The sequence below is a fragment of the Urocitellus parryii genome, chromosome 13 (assembly GCF_045843805.1).
Source record: "Urocitellus parryii isolate mUroPar1 chromosome 13, mUroPar1.hap1, whole genome shotgun sequence".
Classification (NCBI taxonomy): Eukaryota; Metazoa; Chordata; class Mammalia; order Rodentia; family Sciuridae; genus Urocitellus; species Urocitellus parryii.
Genome location: NC_135543.1, coordinates 49,737,501 through 49,758,128, shown reverse-complemented (window position 1 = coordinate 49,758,128; position 20,628 = coordinate 49,737,501). Strand labels below are relative to the sequence as shown.

The following is a 20,628-nucleotide window of genomic DNA, read 5'->3' as shown; positions in this document are numbered from 1 at the left end:
ATCTGGATCCACTAGAAGTCTCCTCTGCCCCCACCTGGGAGAGGCATCAGAGACTTTTTTTTAGTTGTAGATGGACACAGTATCTTTATTTATTTATATGTGGTGCTGAAGATTGAACCTAGTGCCTCTCACATGTAGCTCAGTGCTCTACCACTGAGCTACAACCCTAGCCCCATCAGAGACTCTCCCTAGGACACTTCCCCCTGCCCTGCTCTTCTCTGTCCTTTATCCCATACTTTTAGAACAGCAAAGATGCTTCTTGATAAATTTATGTTTCTTACAAATTGTATAGTAAAATTGACATTTCAGAGATTTTTTTAAGGCAGATTAAAGAGAGGAAAAAAGGAGAGAAGCTTCAGGGCAAAGGCAGGAGCCCAGCAGCTGTCCTCTGCAAGGAGGCATACCACTGTGCCTCCCCTCTCCTGTTCAGTTGAGATACTTGGCTTAAGTCAGTGTAGATGCGGACTGGCTCCTCTTGACCTAGTGTAGACAGAGATTCTTCCCTTGAGCTAGTATAGACTTGATTCACTTTGAGCTGGTTGCTTTGGCCAGAAGGAATCCCTCTCCTGGTGTTTAGGCCCTTTCTTGAGGTGTGTGGAGAGGGCAGGTGGCAACTAGGCTGCTGTTGGCTCTTGCAGGCTGCTTCTAGCAGCACTCCTCTCCAAAGTTTGCCGTCTCCTGCGATATTGCACTGTCAGGGAGCCAGCAGCAACATCACAACCCAAATTTCTACTGAATGCAGCAAGTTTGAGTTAACTTCTTACAGTGCCTTTATGTAAACAAGAAAAATCCACATAGATAGCTGAATATTTCAGTGTGACCTCATCTTTTAGAAACATAAAGGATGAGCTCATCCTTAGCTTTTGTTATATGCATCTTCTGTTTTGATGCAAACCACAGGCTCCTTTAGTCAGTGAATTATAGCAACAATAAAAAACATGAGGCCAAGGTTTGAGGTAGATAATAATATACCTCACTATGAGTCACTGTCTTACTCTTCAGATTTTTTTAAAATCTGAGAACCTCATCCATCAAGGAATGAGGAAGATTCTGTCTTCTTACAATTCTAGGGAAGGAATATCTGAACTGGAATGATTGTGGATCCCATTAACAAAAGCCCTAGAGAACCCAGAACGGCTAGTTCAGCCCTAAATGCTACATCCATTAGCAATGTGCAGTCATCTGAGAGCTGTCTCACACAGGCCAGGCACATCCTAAGAGCATGAGGTACTACTTTCAGAATGTCTTCCTCATAAGGTCTGATTGATAGTAAACCCACATCCCTTCAACTATCCTATTAAATGACCTAATTTTTTTTTCCATTGGAAGCAGAGCAATACCAAACTAACTGGTCAAAATGTTTTGTAATAAATTAATAGCTTTGGGGCTAAGTTGATGACTTGAGTTGATTATCTTGGTGATGTACATATAAACTATGTTTTATAGAATGAGTAGAGGATAAGAAAGGCCTTTCTTATACAATTTGTTATTTATTCATCTTTTCTTTTTTTGGTGATGCTAGTAATCAAATACAGGGCCTCACACATGCTAGGCAGGCCCTATACCACTGATCTACTTTGTATGCAACCCCTCTTCATCTTAAATAACATAACAAAGCTTTTTTTTAATATTTATTTTTTAGTTTTTTAAAAGTAGACACAATATCTCTATTTTTATTTTTTTTAAAGAGAGAGAGAATTTTAATATTTCTTTTTTAGTTTTCAGTGGACACAACATCTTTCTTTGTATGTGGTGCTGAGGATCGAACCCAGGCTGCACGCATGCCAGGCAAGCGTGCTACCGCTTGAACCACATCCCCAGCCCTCTATTTTTATTTTTATGTGGTGCTGAGGATCAAACCCAGTGCCTCGAGTGCTAGGCGAACACTGTACCATTGAGCCACAGCCCCAGCCCCACAACAAAGCTTTTTAAAGCACCAAGAGTAAATAATTGATGATACTATTGACCCAAATTAAGTTTAACCTTCAAACTGTGTATGAAAAATATAGTATATCCTAAATAAGCCAATATAAGAAGTTCAGTGTTTATGTATGTATAAATATTATACTAGTTGAAAATTCATTTAATTTTTAAAAAATATTTTTAGTTGTAGATGGACACAATACCTTTATTTTGTTTATTTAGTTTTTTATGTGGTGCTGGGGATCGAACCCAGTGCCTCACACATGCCAGGCAAGTACTCTACCACTGAGCCACAACCCCAGCCCTCATTTAATTTTTAGTAGTGTATTATGATTTTATAAATTGAAGATATTTTCAAAACTTGTCAATAATGAAGAGGCATTTTCTTTTTTTTTTCTCTTTTATTTCTGTAAATTAGGGTGTTCTTATTCCTTAGGTACAATAAAGTACTAGGGTTTGGCTTTGAATCTGATTGAACACCTTACAAAGTGAATAGGAAAATAATTTTCAGAACATCATTTAATATTACAGATCTGTGGTTTTGTTTTGCCCATGTCAATCAATCAAACATATTTACTGTATTCAGGAAATTTAACTCAATATGTAGATTCAGCTATTTTGCTTTGGGGGAATATTAGTTATGACAAGCACAGAATAAGACATGCACATTTTTGGAGCAATTTTACAAAACATTTACCTTTGGTACTTTAAATTTTTTTCATAAAATGTCTACATTAGTTTGTGGTATTTTCCTCTCAATTTATTGGATACACTAATATGTTTTAATAAACATCAATAAAAATGGAATTCTTTCAAAATAGTTGTCTGTGCCGTGAATGCCCTTGCCCACCATGTGCTTCACAAGGACCTCAAGGACATTGTCAGTGACTTCAGAGGCTTCTACAGGCAGCTCACCAGTGACGGGCAGCTCAGATGGGTAAGAGACCTATTTTGTAAAAAGCTTTTATAAATAAGTTACTACGGTCTAAGATGTCCTTTGATTGCAGCAAATGTGAAAATAGTAATGGCTGTACAATTTCAAGATGACACCTTTCAAGGCAAGATACACTTGCTTTGCAGAAAGTAAAACATAAAACCCAAGGCAATATGGAAAGTGCATTCTCTTGTGCCCTTCTTGGTGCATGGATGGGAGACTAGCAGAGTTTGGACAAGACAAACCAGTCATCAGGAGACAAGGGCAAAGTCTAGATTACTGGCTTTATCTTACTGAGTTAAAAATCCTTACTCTAAAGCCAGACTCAGAAGGCAAAGAGTTGTATGTTTTCTCTTCTATGTGGAAGTTAGAGAGGAAAAAGGAAGAGAAAGGTGTGGGGGAGAGGTGGGATCTCATAAAAATCGAAGGGAGAGGAGTAGAGGAAAGGGACCAGGGAGTGGGAAAAAGGGAAAGAGGTGGGAATTGCTGGGGAATGATTATTGGCCAAATTATAGTTATATCGTATGCCTAAATGAATATGAAACAACAAATTCCATCACAACTATAATGTACCAATAAGAAGTGTCGAAAGAGAAAAAAAAAAAAACCCTTCCTCTAGAAACTTAGTTTTTCATGCTTCAACAGTATGCTAGATACTGCCTATAAGCAGGCTAGGTACTATGGTCTTCTTTATTTCTCTCTCTCTCCTCTCTCTCTCTCTTTTTTTTTTTTTTTTTTTTGGTACTGGGGGTTGAACTCAGAAGCACTCAGCCACTGAGCCACATCCCTGGCCCTATTTTGTATTTTATTTACAGACAGGGTCTGTAAATAAAAATGGGCTGAGGCCCAGCCCATTTTTATTTTTTATTTTGAGATAGGGTTTATTAAATTGCTTAGTGCCTTGCTAAATTGCTGAGGCTTAGATTACAGGCATGCACCATCACACCCTATTTTTTTTTTTTTTAACTTTGCTCTTATTTTACTTCTTAATAACCTCTGCCACAATACCAGAACTGTTCACATTCTCTCTTCCAAAGAAAGGTTGCCCATTCAGCTCTTTATCCTCTAGACCACTGTTTCCAATCTAGGGAGTGGAAAATGAGGTAGATAAGAGCCAAAAAGCTTTAAGCCTTACAGAAAGGAACTGATTGCCTCAAAATACTGATTATCTAAATGACTGAAGCCCTAATTTATTTGAATGATTATGGATTATGAATTATGATTATGGACTATCTTTTAAATACCAATAGCCCATCAATATTTTATTTCCTGAATATGACCCTTATGCTGTGGTTATGAAGAAGAATGTCCTTGTTTTTTTGGAACTATACACCAAAGTATTTAGGAGTAAAAGAACATGCTATCTGAAACTTTACTCTCAAATGGTTTAGTAGAGGGAGAGATGAAAAGACAAGTTTTTATACTTTCACGAATTTTCTGTTGGTTAAAAATTGTTTTCTGGGGCTGGGGTTGTGGCTCAGCAGTAGAGCACTCGCCTTGCGCATGTGAGGACCTGGGTTCAATCCTCAGCACCATATGAAAATAAATAATAAAGGTATTGTGTCCAACTACAACTAAAAAATCAATACTAAAAAAATTGTTTTCTATAAAGTATAACCTTTAAATGAATTTCCATTGCTGTCTTTTCATTCTTGAAATGTGTCCCTGGCCAAAGGACCTAAGTGTCTTTTTCATATCTGGGAAATGCTGCTATGTTTTCCTTCCCAGATTGGTCCAGAGAAAGGGGTGGTGCACCTGGCAACAGCAGCCATTCTAAACGCAGTGTGGGACCTGTGGGCAAAGCAGGAAGGAAAGGTAAGTCATCTCCGAAGCACATGTGTAGATCTGTGGCACAGGAGGACATGTGACTTTCTCTATAAGCAGCCTCAGAAGACCAAAGTCAAGTGCAACACAGGTGTCCAAAAGGAAATACTGAGATACTTGATTGTTTTCTTCCCTGAGTGATATTGGCAGTAGTTAGGAAATTATAGGATTAGGTTATAAAGGGCCAAGAAAGATGGAAAGGGACAGCAAAGGGAACAGATTGAAAGGCAGCAGGAGATAAGGGTAGCATTAGAGGTGAGTGGGTGGCTGGGGGAACCGAAGCTCTGATAGTGGGAGTTTGCCACAAGCACATGGGACAAAAATGGGTACTTTATGAATGTGCTTTACATATCTTTTCTTTTTTTTTCTTCAAGCCTCTGTGGAAGTTACTTGTGGATATGGTAAGTAGTTTCTTTAATGTCGTAATCATTTCTAAATGAAATTGATTTTGTGGATTATTTGCCTTTTGATAATCAGTAAGTATGTTCAAAACTATGGATCTATAGTCTATAGATTACTGATGATAAAGCAAAAACCAGTAAAATATAATATTCCCTTTCTGATATGTGAAGTAGCAGTTCTGCTTATGTAGGTGGGGTGGTACGTCAGGAGGCAGGGAGTTAAGGTATTCCCCTGCTGGGGACATATGACACGGGATGCAAATCCTCTCCACCTCCACTGCCTGGGAGGACTATGAAAAGAAGACCATAGAGCCTCTGCAAACGTCCCTGAGTTAAAGACCAAATGAGAAGAGCACCTCCTAAACTCCTGAAAGCCAGGTACTACTGTTAAGACATCATCTGGTCACTTTGACCCCAAAAGCAAGATCATGGCAACCTGTGCTGTGCGTTTCCAGCAGGGAAGGACCTTCACACTGATTCTGAAGTTACACACTTGGTGTTTTCTTTCTCCTTGACCTATTTATAGCAGGGTGAACACCTGGCTGCTGAGAAGGAAAACTCCATGCAGGTTAAAGGGGAGTGAACCTCTGACCCAGGCAGACCTAGCTCTGAGTGTGTTTTTCACTACTAACTAGCTGAGTGACCCTGAGTGTATTAATTAGCCACTGTGAGCTGCAGCTGCCTTAGTGTGATGTCTGGTGGTCCACAAATTATTATTTAGCAGGAAAATTAATGAAAAGCAAAGAACACAATGGCCTTGAAGACATTTGGGCCAGGAGACTTTGTTCCCCTCTGGAGGCAGGTGAAGAGAGGCGGCTGTCACATCCGTCTGATATGGCCAACGGTGGCATGGGGACCCTCTCAAGGGAAAAGATATGAAAGGGTCAGCCTTTCATCCAGGGTGTATTTAGTGACCACCACAACAGAAGGATCTGAGGAGTACCAGGAAGGTGCCTGAGATCCCACCTGAGGACTTTCCATTTTTTGGAACCTGTTCTCCTTTTCAATGCTACTTCTCTGTTCAAAACAGAATCTCAGGGTTGAAAGAGCTTTAGATTTTTAGCAGCTCTGGAGGATTATTATGATCACTGTATGACATTAGTGGGAACAGAGCTGCTAGTTCCTTTTCCCCTGACTGTTCAGCGGGGTCGGGAGAAGACCCAGTGTGAGGCCTAAGTTGACATGCGGCCAGAGCGCTGAGCGGGCAGAGGATGAAAAGCTGATCTGGAGCACAGTTGGCCATTGTTCAGGAAGGTCAACGCATTCCCATTCCACACTCTCTTGCTGTCAGGGAAGGAAATTATCTCCACTTGGCAGGAGAGGAGATTGTCAAGGCTGCAGGAGCAGTGGGCCTCGGATGACCTTGGGTGACCCAGCTCTCAGAGCAGCTTTCTTTCCTCCATACCATCCTGCTCCAGGACCACCTTCATCCCCTCAGCAAAGTCAGCCTAGGGGTTGAACAGGTATATAGAGGGATGCCAGGTACCGTCTGTTTGCTTATGTTGTGCCAAGTGTTTGTTTTGTGCCAGGGCCTCTTTCTGGGAAGCCATGTTTTTTGGAAAGAACAAGGCAGAAGCAGGGAAGGAAGGATCAGGGCATGAGGGATTGAGGGCTTGCCAGGGCCAGCAGTGAGCCTCTGAAGGACTCCACATAAGGAGTGACAGGACCAACTTTACGCAAATCCCAAAGGTCCCTTCCTGGAAAGGATGAGCCCGATAGATCAGAATAAGCTGCATCTTAGAAACATAATCTGCCTGTGAATTGATTGAGGCCTTCCTCTTCCTGTCCCGCTGCCAGGATCCCAGGGCGTTGTTATCCTGCATTGATTTTAGGTATATCACTGATGTCCTGACTGAGGAGGATGCCTATGGTGAGTCATGTGCGAGGAGTGGGCCTGGAAGCTTCCTGGTTTACTGAAATGTGTACGCAGCAGCCATAAGCCCTGTTGGATGGATGAAGGAGTGAGTGATGATTTTTATTTTTTGCAGAAATACTGAAGAAAGGTCAAATTGGTAAAAAAGAAAGAGGTAGGTTATAAGAAAATTTCCTTCCTTGCTTGTTCTATCATTGTTCACTTTTGAGTGTCCCTGTCTTCTATGGGTACGCATTATCCTCAGATGCACTGTGCCAACCTGGGTGACTCGGGGAATTAAGGCATGAGGATCACAAACTCTAGGCCAGCCAGATGCACTGTGCCTAGCAACTAAGGCCCCAATCAGAATTGTGGGTCTAGGTGAAGAAGCCACATAGGTATGACCTCTGGCTGCAGGGTTCACTTCAGCCACTGCTCACAGAAAGTTTGACTTTAGGGTTCTACTGTAGGTTAGGGGGACCCTTGGGGAGTAGGGCATTCGGAGAGGGTATCTTGATCACCTGGAATTGACACCCCAATTGGCTGGACTTGTGGAAGGGTGCATGTGAAGGGCACTCAGAAGAGCTGGATTCTCTGGGTAACAGTTTAGCTGCAGACTATTTGAACCCAAAGTTCCCTGCAAGGTGCAAGATGTTGACAAGTGTTGTGTTTTCCAGAAGAGCAAATGCTGATGCATGGCTACCCTGCCTACACCACATCATGCGCCTGGCTGGGGTACTCAGATGACACACTAAAGCAGGTGGGCTTTTTAACCTGGTTTTGCAGGCAAGCTGAAGGGGGAAAAGAAAACTGGCTTTCCGTCTGCACTCGCACCTCTGCAGTCATACATCACCTCTGACACCAGATGTGTACAGTTTTCTCCTATACCAAGCAATTCTCTAATCTCGTGGGCACCATGGGTAGCCTACAACTTAATTCTAACTCTGGAGTTAGCATCAGACTCCACAGGTTATTGGCTCAGGCCCCCAGGACTTCCCCACTTCAGATGCCAGTCATGCAAGTCTAGGTTGTCACTTGAGCTTTTGACCAACCATCTAGAAAATGGAGGTTTCTATACCACCCAACCAACCCACCTCCTACCCCCACTGCCTTTGAATTTTATTATTTGCTAGAATGGCTCACAGAACTTAGGGAAACATTTGCGTACATTTAGTGGTTTATTATAAAAGATATAATGCAGGAACAGCCAGGCAGAGGAGATATAAAGAGCAGAATATGTGTCAGGGGCACCCAGACCAACCCTGAAGCTCTCTGGACCCTTTCCTTTTGGGTTCTTCTAGAGGCTTCACTTAGTAGGCATGTTGATTACATCATTGGCTATTGGCAGTAAACTCAACCTTCATCCCTTCCCCTCTCTAGAGGTCTAGGGTGGGGGTTGAAAGTTCTAATACCTTATTAGGGCCTGGTCTTTCTGGTGATCAGCTCTGATGTTCATGTCATTAGCATACAAAAGACACCACTCAAGAGATCCCCAGGGCTTGGGGGAGCTGTATGCTCGAAAAATGGGCAGGGAAGTGGAAGAGGCAGATACCAAATCACACAGGCTTCCCTGGGAGAGATTTACAATTTTATTATTAGGTTTTCCAAATCCTCAATCCAAGGCTTCCTTCAGAAAGTACTTATATATGAATGAAAGTCAAGCCATTCACCTTTTGGACCCTGGGACTCTGACATAATCATCCCAGCTCAAAATCTAGAAGGTGAGAGACTAATATTGATAATAGAGACTAATAGAACCATGTTCCATTGTGCAGGTGACTTACCCATTGCTGAGCCTCAGTTTTCTCACTGTGAAACAGGGAAATAACAGCCTGTGTCTCAGTGGGGCAGTTTTGAGGAAAGCTGTAGGTTAGCATCCGATGGCTGACGTGTGGTATACAGATAGCACATTATTCATTTATTACTCTTTTGTTTTTTAAAAGATGGTCACAATATATTTTATTTATTTATTTATTTATTTATTACGTAGTGCTGAGGACGGAACCAGTACCTCACAAGTGTGAGTCAAATGCTCCACTGCTGAGCTACAACCCAGCCCCTACTCTTTCTTATTACATTGTACTCACCTAGAGGAGAGAGAGAGAGAGAGAGAGAGAGAGAGAGAGAGAGAGAGAGACAGACAGACAGAGACACAGAGCCTGGCTTTTGTTTGTTGCGCTTTTTATCCATTAGTTCGATGGCCGTCACAGAAAATCCTGGCTAAAAAGAGGGTCATTCATACTATATTCCCCTTCTAGGATTGCTGTGACAGTTTGAGAAATAGTTCCCGTAGAGACAAGGATCACTACCACTAGAAAGAATGATGCTCTGTTGGCCAAACTGCATCTCCTTTTAATTTTAACAATACATAATTGTTTTTCTGATTTATGCTATGACTGTTATGTTTATGAAACTCAGATCAGAAATGACTGAGGTGCCTAATGTCAGGCAAGGGGAGCTCAGTACCTTATTCCATCCCAACTAACTTTCTGCCACTGGTCCTGGTTCTTTTTTTTTTTTAATGTTTATTTTTTTAGTTGTAGTTGGACACAACACCTTTATTTCACTTGTTTATTTTTGTATGTGGTGCTGGGGATCGAACCCAGGGTCTCACACATGCCAGGTGAGCGCTCTACTGCTGAGCCACAACCCAGCCCAGGTCCTGGTTCTTCATGGCATTTCCAGGAGCCAGTACCAACAGGTACTCCTCTTTCCCCATAGCTCTGTGCAGCAGCGCTGAAGGACGGCTGGACCAGGTAAGTTATTTGTGTGGTAGTGGACTTGACCTTCTCAGCAGCAGGAAGAGACTCATTGGAGAAGAGCCAGGGACTAAACAGCACCAACAAGGCCAAAAGCAATATGGCACATAGGCACACCAAAGCTCCAATGTAGACCAGGCTCATTCTCCAAAGATAAGTCCCAGTTAGAATGTTAGAACATCACATGAATAAAATAGAACTTGGAGACTGTCCACTTCAAGCAGCTATTGAGAATAGAAATCCATTCTATTAGATGAATCACAAGACTTGATTCAGCATTTCTGGACAGCTCCCAAGGCAGTCAGCTTAACTTTACAAAGCACTTTTCCATTGCTTGAGGCCATTAAGTATTAGAAAGGTCTTGAATATTGGCAACCCTTCACTTCCAACTAACTTTCTGCCACTGGTCCTGGTTCTTCATGGAGTTTCCAGGAGCCAGGCTTCTCCTCTTCCACTGGAGTGACAACCCTCCCTTCCCCAGACTGCCTCCTGATCAGATGGAACACCTGCACTTCTCCCTCCTTCATATATGACTATGAACCCCTGAGACTCCTACGATCTTCCTCTGAATGAATTGTGGTTGTCAATAACCCCAAATCCTTACATAGAGTAGGAAGCAGAGACTGTCTTCCCTCTTGATCCAGCCACTATAAGCCCATGAGTGTAGATCAAGGTGGCACCTTTTACCTGGCTTGTGATTGATCTGGCTACCAACTCTGCAGATTCTCAAAGTGTGGTTCATGGAGCATCAGCACCTGGGAGCTTGGGAGCTTGTCAGAAATGCAGAGTCCCGGCCTCTCTCCAGTCCTGCTACATTGAAAATGCATTATAACAAGATCCCTAAGCAATTGATGTGCACACTAATGTGGATTCTTTTTAACTTCTCAGCTAAAGATATAAAGGAGTCAGCATAAAGCAATAGAAAGAGACTTTGGCATATGATAGAACTGGAATCAAATCTTGCCTTTCCCCCTCATTCCCTACAAACCTGTGTGATTCTGAGCAAATTGCTTACTCTTGCTCCACTGCATTTTCTCTCTGTATAAAATGGAATATTAATTGATGGTTCTCAAAGTTGCCATATGTGACAAGGACCAGCATAAGGTAGATTCAGAGCAGGTGCTCAATGCCGGCTTCCTGCCCTCCTCCAGACTCAGGAGTCCAGAGCAGTGAATCTGGTGAATCAGCCAGGCTCCAGGAAAATTTCATGGGCCTCCCAACACAAGAAGCCTGACATGCAGAGGCTGTGGCCAGCAGCCCTCTCTCAAGCACCACAGATCATGTAGTCAAGCTCCAATGTGTGTAGAAATGTCTTTAGAGAGTATAGTATTGCGCTCAGGAAGAAAAGGGCAATAAGTGCCTGGGTGCGTGTGAGCTGGGGATTTTTGTAGGCACTTAGGGAAGCAGAGGAAGGAGATTGGGCAGTCCAGGCTCGGTCTGGAGCAACATCCAGCAGCCATTGCTGGCCCTAAGTGCAGCCTTGATGCCAGGATTGCACAGGAAGCAGAGGCTGATAAGCGAGAGAGCTTGCCAGTGGCCTGGCAATGTGTCCCCTCCTCCACATGACAGTGCCCACATTCCCGTCAATGACACTCTCCTGACAGCAAAGTCATAGGGAACAAATGTAGAGGCTTTTATTTCAAGAGCATAATTGAACATCAAGACAGATTAGGGAGCTCCCTGCAAATGTCAGATGTGGTGTGAAGGAGATCTCTGCAGGGAGCCTGAGGCCACACTCTGCTGCTCCTCAGTGCTGTGGCCTAGTCCTTTTTCCCCTCTGGGGCTTAGGCCCCTGCACCAGAGGGAACAGACTAGCCCCAAGGCCTTCCTCTCATGGGCTCATTTAAGATAAGACCCTCTGTGGGAAGGGCTAAGCAAATGTAGGTGCTTTATAAATCAGACTCTTGATTTGTGATTTCTCAGGGTGGTTGTCTTAGCAAACCGTATCAGCCCCACTGTCCTCTTCAATTCCAACTGTGACATTTTGTAGTTCTAGGAGAGGGGTTGAGAGTGAAAGTGAGGCTGGGTAGGTCAGGAGGTGTGGTGTTGGATCAACAAGGTAGCAGGGAGGAGGGAGGTAGTAGTGGTGGTAAAGTTAGGGAGTGGAATGAGAGAGTGGGGCTGGGGCTGGGGCCCTGCCTTTAGCACATACACACACCCAGTTTTGTTCCTTTTTGCTCTTAATTTCTTTTCATGACACAGTAAAAACTCAGTTAATTATATTAGAGATTTAACTTCTCTCTCCAGTTCCTTAACTGCAGGTAACTGAAAATCATTGCCCTGATCCTGGGTACTGAGAGATGCAGTTTGCAGGTTTATTTTCAAGCCGCTTGTCTAAAGATTGACTAGAAAATACCAAGAGGTTACTGGAAAATGTGGTCTGTGGATTACTGACATAGAGAGTCACTTCTGTAGAAAATCCAGGAGCTTTTGCCAAGTCAGAAGACAGACCCAAACTACCCAACCAAATGTATTTATAGGTTTAAAGTAAAGGTTGGGGCTGATCTCCAGGATGACATGCGAAGATGCCACCTCATCAGAGACATGATTGGACCAGAGAAGACTTTGGTAAATATCCTCTTACACCACTAAGAAGTGGCCACCTTGCCACTTTGTTCAGGGCCAAAACTCATTTCAAGCAAGAACTCATTTCAAGCAAGAATTAAAAACAGTGGGAATTTTAAAACTTACTGTCAGAGGAATTATGATTCTGTGGCCTTGTAGTAGGTGAACTCTTTTTAAAAAATGGAGGCTGATACTTTTTAGTTTTTGAATTCTGCAGAACAAGCTAAATAATACCAGGGCGATAGATTGGTCATCTTGCTAATATGAATAAACTCAAGCAAATGGGTCTCCCATTGGTGCCCTGATGTGTCAGTCATTAATTCCCTACATAGCTCATCAGCTAGGTGGCTCTCAGGGAACTAGGGTGAAGAAGTATTGAAACTCTGGCAGAAATAAATGTGAGGATTGGTCATTCTTGACTGCGTATTGTTATGAAACAGTTATCATGTGTAAAATATTTTCATGAAAGGAGGTCACCATTGAATCTCTTTTTAAATTTTTTTTTTTAGTTATACATGGACACAGTATCTTTATTTTGTTTATTTACTTTATATGGTGCTGAGGATCAAACCCAGTGCCTCACACATGGGAGGCAAGCGCTCTTCCGCTGAGCCATTCCCCAGCCACCTCGAATCTTTTTTTTTTTATAAAGTTAAAAGGCTTGTTTCATACATTGAAATTGAAGTTTGGATTCCTTGAAGTGGCAGCAGAATCAGAAGTCCCATTATTTATACATGAGTTAATTTAGCTGCTTCTGTTTCATGAGGTCATCCTCGTCCAAATAATTTATGATGAAAATTGATCCTGAGTGTACTGTCTTCTGCTTCTCACCGTCTTGTGAGGGAGCTCACACACTTAGCACGTTCTATAGATAGATTTCCTTTTCTGTCTTCTCCAAGCATGGGAAGGCTGGTGGTAGTCGGGGTGGAAGGGTCTTGCTCAAGTGCTGCACACCCAGCCCCTGGCTTCCAGGCAGGGTGGCAGCACACACTACAGAGATCCAGGGCTGGGAAAGTGAGGCCTGGACTTGAATTCACCCTTGACTTACCTTACTGTTCTTGAGTAAGTTCATCTCTGCATTTCAGTTCTCTATTTATAATAGGTTAATATGAACTGCCTTGTAGGGTTTTTATAAGGATTAAATGAAACAAAATCCATGAAGTGCCCAGGGAAGCAGGTATTTCATTAAGTAGTTATTTATTAATGTGCCAGACACATGGTCGGTAGTAGTCAATAAATAACTCTTGAGCAAACTCAATATTGACTGTGCATATGATTCAGAATGATAAAATGGTTCCAACAATCTAACCAACACTGCAAAACACACCTATTTGTGGGGGTGTGGGGGCATCTCAATGTAAACTGGGCCTGAGCTTCAGGGTCTAGCAAGTACTTCTTGTGACCCAGCCCAGGGCACTTTCAGACATTCCAGGGTCTTCATGAACAATTTGCATCTCCTCAAAAAAGACAGTATCTAGAGCCAGAGTTCTAATTTCAGTGGCTACTCTTTGGTTCTTTTTGTTTGGGCTGCATGTGCTTGTCCTCAAAAAAGGAAATGTCAGGTGAATCTTCCTCAGCAGTTGGTGGTACTGAGTGACAATGTCTCCTTGTTGGGAGTCACCCCTGCAGCAGAGTGAAGGCCCTTTCCTTACAGATGATGGATGCCAACCAGCGCTGGGATGTGCCTGAGGCAGTGGAGTGGATGTCGAAGCTGGCTGAGTTCAAGCCATTGTGGATTGAAGAGCCAACGTCCCCTGATGACATCCTGGGGCACGCAGCCATTTCGAAGGTGGGTAAACTGATGCTTCTGCTGCATTGGCCATTTATTTTTTTGTTTAGTTTTCCAGAAGGGTCATGGAAGATGCCAAAATTTCTTTGCATTTTCCCTTTTACATTTCCTCATGGAATATTTGAAATAATTGTAACGTGACAAGTAAGTATGGGAGCTGCAGACTGTACTTCCATTTGTTTGAGAAAGAAAGTTGCTGAAAGTTGAAAGGCTACCAGCCATCTGAAGATTAATAGATATGGTTCTCATACTTTATAAATATAGAAATATGACTGATACTTAGATATAGATGGTCACTGATTTAAAATGGCTCAACATATGATTTCCCCACTTTATGATGGTGCAAAAGTGATAGGCATTTAGCAGAAACTAGACTTCAAGTTTTGAATTTGCATCCTTTCCCAGGCTAGCAATATGCAGTACAATACTCTTGCAATGCTGAGCAGGAGCAAGCAGAATCAAGTAGCAGCTCCCACTCATCCACATGATCACTAGAGGAAATAACCAGTGCTCTGTAGTGTGCCGAGCTGCCAAGCTAGTATGTTCCATGGGTGGTGTGTTTGATGAGTTTTCTACTTAGTATCCTCTCCACTTACAATGGGTTTATCATTATCCTTATTGTAAGTGAGGAGCATCCTCACTCATTCACCCAGAATGAAACAAAAAGTGTAGACTTCTCTGGATGTCTTAGAAGGAAAGGTGTGCTTTGTTAATGTCAATGTCAAGCCTCCCTGAGAAGGTTTCCTGTGTTTTCCAAGAGCCCCTGAGAGAAATCCACTCTAATTGGGAGCCAGCCCCACTCCCTTTCAGGTTCTGAAAGAACCTCATATATTAAAAGAAAAGAAAGAAAGCAACAACTCATACGACAGGATATCTGAGAAGTTTTGTCTGTTTTGGAGGGCTTGCTCAGATTTATAGCATTGACCTACAAAGCGAGAATGCCAGTTGGTTAATTCATAAAGAGAACTAGAACTTCTAGGTTTTTCATCCTCAAAACAGCACAAACTCTGTCAGAAGCTGTATTAAGCTGGAGCTGCAGGATGAGTATGGAATACTGGCTAGGACTGGCTGTGGAATTTGTAGATGTGCTGGCTTCAGACCACAATGGCCCAGCATGGCTATCACCAAGCTGATATACTTGCTTCTGGCAGCAGAGACATTGAGACTCAAGCCTTGTCTCTCCCCCTGGGAACATTTGCCTCTGACTTGTGTTTTCATCAGATAACCCTTTTCCCCTGCACCCTGTGCTATTGAGTTATTACATTCATTTGGTTTCCAGCCAAGTCTTGCCCCCTTAGGAATCATTTTCTCCCTGAGGTGACTTTGCATAACTCTGCTCTCCCCTATTAGGATTTGATCATTAAAAGTTAATTCTGAGCCAGGTGCAGTGGCGCACACATGTAATCTCAGTGGTTCGGGAGGCTGAGGCAGGAGGATCACAAATTCAAAGCCAGCCTCAGCAAAAGCGAGGTGCTAAGCAACTTAGTGAGACCCTCTCTCTAAATAAAATACAAAAATAGGGCTGGAGATGTGGCTCAGTAGTCGAGTGCCCCCTGTGTTCAATCCCCAGTAACCTCTGCCCCCTGCAAAAAAGTTAACTGTGATGGAGTAGTCTTAGTTCCAGGTTCTGGGAGGAACACCTCAATGCATCCTACCTGAACTCACAGGTCTTACAAGGGTATGAAGTCAGAGGCTCAGAGACCTGTTCTTCTAGATTTATCACTAAATCAGCATATGATCTACTTTAGGTGGGACACTCATCAGAAACCTGTTTCAGGAATTCTCTCCTTTCCCTACTTACAGCCTCATGAAAGAGAAAAACCTGAGACATGAAGTAAAGTTGGATGGGATCCTGGGCCGAGTGCAGTAGAAAGAAGGGGGAGAAGGATGATGAGTGTGGTCTTATGTGAAAGAGGAAAAAAGAAAATCAACTTACCAGCTGGGGTGGATAGCAGAAGTGATAATGTAGGGAACACCACACTACAGGGGAGGGAATGAGAGCAAGAGTCATGGAGCAACTGGGGCCTCTTTATTTAAAGAAAACCTGAACTTTCCAAGGAATAGTTCTGAAATGGGCAGCTCTGGATGAGAGGTCATGGGACAGCAAGACTTTTCACCTGAGTCCCACTTGCCTTTGCTTCTTAGAGTTCTTTAATGGTTGCTGCACCCTAATGTATGCTGTACGCCCCAGCACCCACCTGACCTCTGCCCACCTGGAGGGTCTTCTTAGAAGCTCTTCTGGAATTTGATCCTCCCAGGTTTTGCCTACACAGGTGTGGGGATGTCATTTCCTCAGTAGGCATCAGAGGAAGGGGGCAAATGAGCCAGCTACAAGGGCGGGGTGGGTGGTATGGAGATACCTAAGGGAATGCAGGATGCATGCTGGGGAGGTGCTGGGAAGGCAGTAGCTGGGGCCAGACAATGGGGTCCATTGCTCAGAGAATGCAGCCAGAGGGAGCCACTGGAGGATCTCAGTGATGGCACGGTGATGGCTGGAGGAAAGGGCGAGTGGACTGGTATGGCAACAGAAGTGAATTGGGGGTGGGTTTGTGGAAGGCGAAGGATGGGCAGAAGGAAATAGGATGGGAACTGGGAGGCTCTTGCTTCATCCAGGGGAGATGAAGGGTAGGGCAGGTTGAAGAGAGCAGACTCAGGAATTAGTGACAAGGAGGTACAAAAACTTGGTACATAGTCAGTGCCACACATAGATGGCCTTAGAGTGGTAGAATGAGTAACTCAAATGGTTTTCTCTCCTTACTTTCCTTTTCTCCCTCTCTCCTAAGATAAAAGAACCAAGCAATCTTAAATTAGAAACTTCAGGAAGCATAAAATATTGTGTGAAAAGGCGCTTGAGAACCCATCTGTTGAAACTGAGACCTGCTGCAATTAGGAAGTCAAGGCTTCAGGTGACTTGTGCATAACTTGGCTAAGTTCACACATCCTGCTTAAGGCAGGACAAGTGCTAGAGTAAGGGACACTGCCTTCTAAAATAAGGGCTATTTCTTCTGAGAAGTTGGCTTAATCTAGTGATTCACACATAAAGTAAAGTTGGGTGAGATCTCAGGCCAAATGCAGTAGAAAGAGCCTCCTCTGGCTCTGGAATTGGCCTAAAGTTCAAACCAGCTGTATCCTTCTAGTTTTGTGATGGGGGCACAGTTCTTACCTTGCACCTCTTTTTCTTCACCTGTAAAATGGGGCTACTGATGGCTCCTCTCCCGCTGGGTTGTGACTAGGAGTGATTGACGTCAGTATTTTACAGGGTGCCTGACAGGCAGTAAGAGCTCAGAAAGTGTGGGCTCTGGGTGTCAGTGATCAAGAGATGGAACCGGACAGGAGCCAAAGATGTCTGAGGTGGGCAACTGTAGAATCTTAGTTCAGTGGAGGCTGCAGAGAAGCAGCTTAGGGCCCGGTGGCTGGTGAGTGAGGTAGCTTTCCAGGACCAGGCAAGAGGATAGAGTAGCAGCATCATGTCTTGGAAGATTCCAGCAACTCACCAAGTGAAGAGTTCACAGGTGAGCAATGGTCTCAGCCTTATCTGTGAAGTAGGATCTCAGTCATCCACATACCTGGAAGGGAGAGGATTTTGGAATTGACAGCGGCACATGAGGGTTCTAGAATAACCACTGAGAAAAAAGAAGAAAGGGAGAGGTAACCTGCAGGAAGCAGAGGTTGGACCCTGTGTGTCCATGAAGAGCCACTGCTGAGTGACCAGGTCTTCTCCCAGTTCCACACCACAGCACAGGCCTTGGAGCAGGAGGGCCAGGAAGGGAACCGATAGCAACTGTGAGCAGCGCTTGCCTTTGCTTTCTGGACATGCGTTGGTCCCTCCACACACACATTCCCCTGGATATCTTCCTGCCAGTCTTTAAACTTCCCATGGTCCAACCCCAAGGATGTCTCCTTCTCCAGCTATAAATATTTTAAACACAAGGAGTTGTTTCAAATCTTATGAAAATGACACAAGACTGGCTTCTCTTGTAGGCACTGGTTCCATTAGGAATTGGCGTCGCCACTGGAGAGCAGGTGAGTGACATGTCCTTGACCACGGACTGAGGACCCCATTGTACATTAGGCTCCCATACCTGTTGCATTGTGAGCTGGGAATTTTTGTTATCTTAGAAATCAGCAGTTCCTTAGTGTCTGCAGTCAGATGTAGTCAAAAGGTTGCAGCTTTTTCTATAATTCATGGGACTCAGGTCATTGATTTTTTTTCACATCAGAGTTGACAAGGCAGCAATTTAAAGTTATGATCACAAGGGCATACAATGGCTTCAAGAAAGCCAGCTTCCAAATTGAAGAAACATGATGGTATTTGCTTTCTGTGCTTATAAACTAAGCTCAAGCGCCTGCCAACACCTGCTGCAGCCAGCCCACGAGCCAAGCAGTGTGAGGAACAGATTCTCAGTTTTCCCAGCAAAGGAGCAATACTGCTCTGCCGTGGTTCCGTTTTGTCATTGTGCCACCTGCTCATTGCTATTACTGTACTTCATCCTGATGCTCCACTTCACTCCCACTTGCCAATCGACACAGCAGTTATTCCTTAATAAATGGCGGGCTGATGTGATCTGTACCTGACTCACATTGTCACATTCACAGATTTGTAAAGAAGTGAGCCCAAAGTCCCTGCCTGCACTGTCAGGGCCACCACATGCCAAGTGAGAATAATACAGCCCAGGCTTGCTGAAGACCTCTGATGAGTCACAGCTGGCATGGAATCACCACGTTGCCAGGCTTAGGGATCCTGAGGGCTAAGGCTGACTCTTCTCTTTGTGTTATTTTTAATTCGATTTCCAGTGCCACAATAGAGTGATATTTAAGCAACTCCTACAAGCGAATGCCCTGCAGTTTCTCCAGATTGATAGCTGCAGACTGGGAAGTGTCAATGAAAACCTCTCAGTATTACTGATGGCCAAGAAGTTTGGAAGTAAGGGCCCTGCAGAGGCTGCAGGCCAGACCTGTTTCTCCTGCCATCAGACCCCATGGTTCCCTTGGGGGTCTTTGCAATTCACATAAGCCTGTAGTTTGCCTTGTTGGTTTCTTTCTAACTCTTCATTTAGCGCTAATCAAGGAATCTTTGATGATTTTCATCCTGGAATTTCATTCAGTATTAATGAATGGTTTAATCACCTTTGGGTATTAATAAAAACCACAGGGTTCTCTTTCATTCCTTCCTTTCTCTGTGCTACCTTTGGCATTAAATAGAAATTTCTTCTAGTTCCTGTTTGCCCCCATGCAGGTGGAGTTGGCCTCTGTGAACTGGTGCAGCACCTGATTATATTTGACTACATATCAGTCTCTGCAAGCCTTAAAAACAGGTCAGTAATGTGCCATTAACTCACTTTGCCCCTGAGTAGTGCCCCTTGGTTCAAGCCACATCTTCTATGATTCTGCTCTCAAGACCAGAAATACTCAGAACCTGGTGCAGTGTTACAAGGGCCTAAAATGGCTTTAAGAAAGCCAGCTTCCAAAGTGAACAAACATAGTAGCATTTACTTTTTGTGTTCATAAACTGAACACAAACTATAACACAAAGGCTTTTAGTCTTGCTTGACTTTCCACATAGGGCAATAACAATGGAGACCCACAGGAGCAGAGTCATTGTTCCTTCTTGAAAGGTAAGCTCTTGTAGAATACAACAGTTACTAATAGGGCATTATGTAAAAATGTGGATGTGTAACCGATGTGATTCTGCAATCTGTATTTGGGGTAAAATTGGGAGTTCATAACCAACTTGATTCTAATGTATGAAATATGATTTGTCAAGAGCTTTGTAATGTTTTGAACAACCAATATAAATAAATAAATAAATAAATAAATAAATAAATAAATAAATAAGGTAAGCTCTTGGTAGCTGACTCACATTGGTAAGTATGTTGGGGGTGGAGTTTGAATCCAGACCTCCTCTCTCAAAACCAGCTCCTTTTTCTGAAGCCATCTCTCAGCACATATGCACTCTCCACTTCCATCCAGTCTCCTCTTCTGACCCTGGAGTCCTGTACCACCTGGCTGCAGCTTTGTGTAGTTAGTTCATCTTCTCGGCATGCCCAGGGGAACTTTATCATCTTGCCATGCTGAGTATCAAACCCCAAGCTTTGCACATGCCAGACAAGTGCTCCACTGTAACCTCAGCCCCCAGGTGAAACTGGGATGGGATCTTTCCAGTCACTGCATCCATAAAGCTTTGCTTACTGTGCATTTTGGTCTCCTAGAGTTAACGGTGTCTTAAGAAAGCTCAATTAACATGATGTACAAAGAGGGCATGAAAACAGGCATTGGAAAGGTAAACACCAAAATGGAGCCAGCACAGTAGTGCACGCCTGTAATCCCTGCAGCTCAGGAGGCTGAGGCAGGAGGTTCAGAGTTTCAAAGCCACCCTCAGCAATGGCGAGGCACTAAGCAACTCAGTGAGACCCCGACTCATTTAAATAAAATACAAAATAGGGCTGGGGATGTGGCTCAGTGGCACCCAAACCTCAGTAACCCTCCCAGCCAAATAAAGGGATCTGTCTGGGCACATAGCAGGGGTCCTTTATAATTGTAATGGTTTCTTTCTTTAATATTTAGAGTGAGTTCCAAAGGTT

At 43.5% G+C, this 20,628-nt stretch overlaps 1 protein-coding gene across 4 annotated transcripts in view; it reads left to right on the top strand.

Moving 5' to 3' along the window:
* Positions 1-20,628, top strand: part of Enosf1 (enolase superfamily member 1) — a 33,311-nt gene that overhangs the window by 9,631 nt on the left and 3,052 nt on the right. For 2 of the 4 annotated variants that reach the window (XM_077792388.1, XM_077792385.1), the window contains 12 exons: positions 2,745-2,860; positions 4,586-4,672; positions 5,056-5,082; positions 6,880-6,952; positions 7,071-7,109; positions 7,612-7,694; positions 9,656-9,690; positions 12,174-12,261; positions 13,913-14,047; positions 18,029-18,070; positions 18,842-18,971; positions 19,263-19,362. In XM_077792388.1, coding sequence (XP_077648514.1) covers positions 5,080-5,082; positions 6,880-6,952; positions 7,071-7,109; positions 7,612-7,694; positions 9,656-9,690; positions 12,174-12,261; positions 13,913-14,047; positions 18,029-18,070; positions 18,842-18,971; positions 19,263-19,362 — 728 coding nt within the window. In that variant the 5' untranslated portion in view covers positions 2,745-2,860; positions 4,586-4,672; positions 5,056-5,079. Of the gene's footprint in view, positions 1-2,744; positions 2,861-4,585; positions 4,673-5,055; positions 5,083-6,879; positions 6,953-7,070; positions 7,110-7,611; positions 7,695-9,655; positions 9,691-12,173; positions 12,262-13,912; positions 14,048-18,028; positions 18,071-18,841; positions 18,972-19,249; positions 19,363-20,628 lie in introns of those variants that run through there. The other 2 variants (XM_077792386.1, XM_077792387.1) reach the window with 2 other exon arrangements.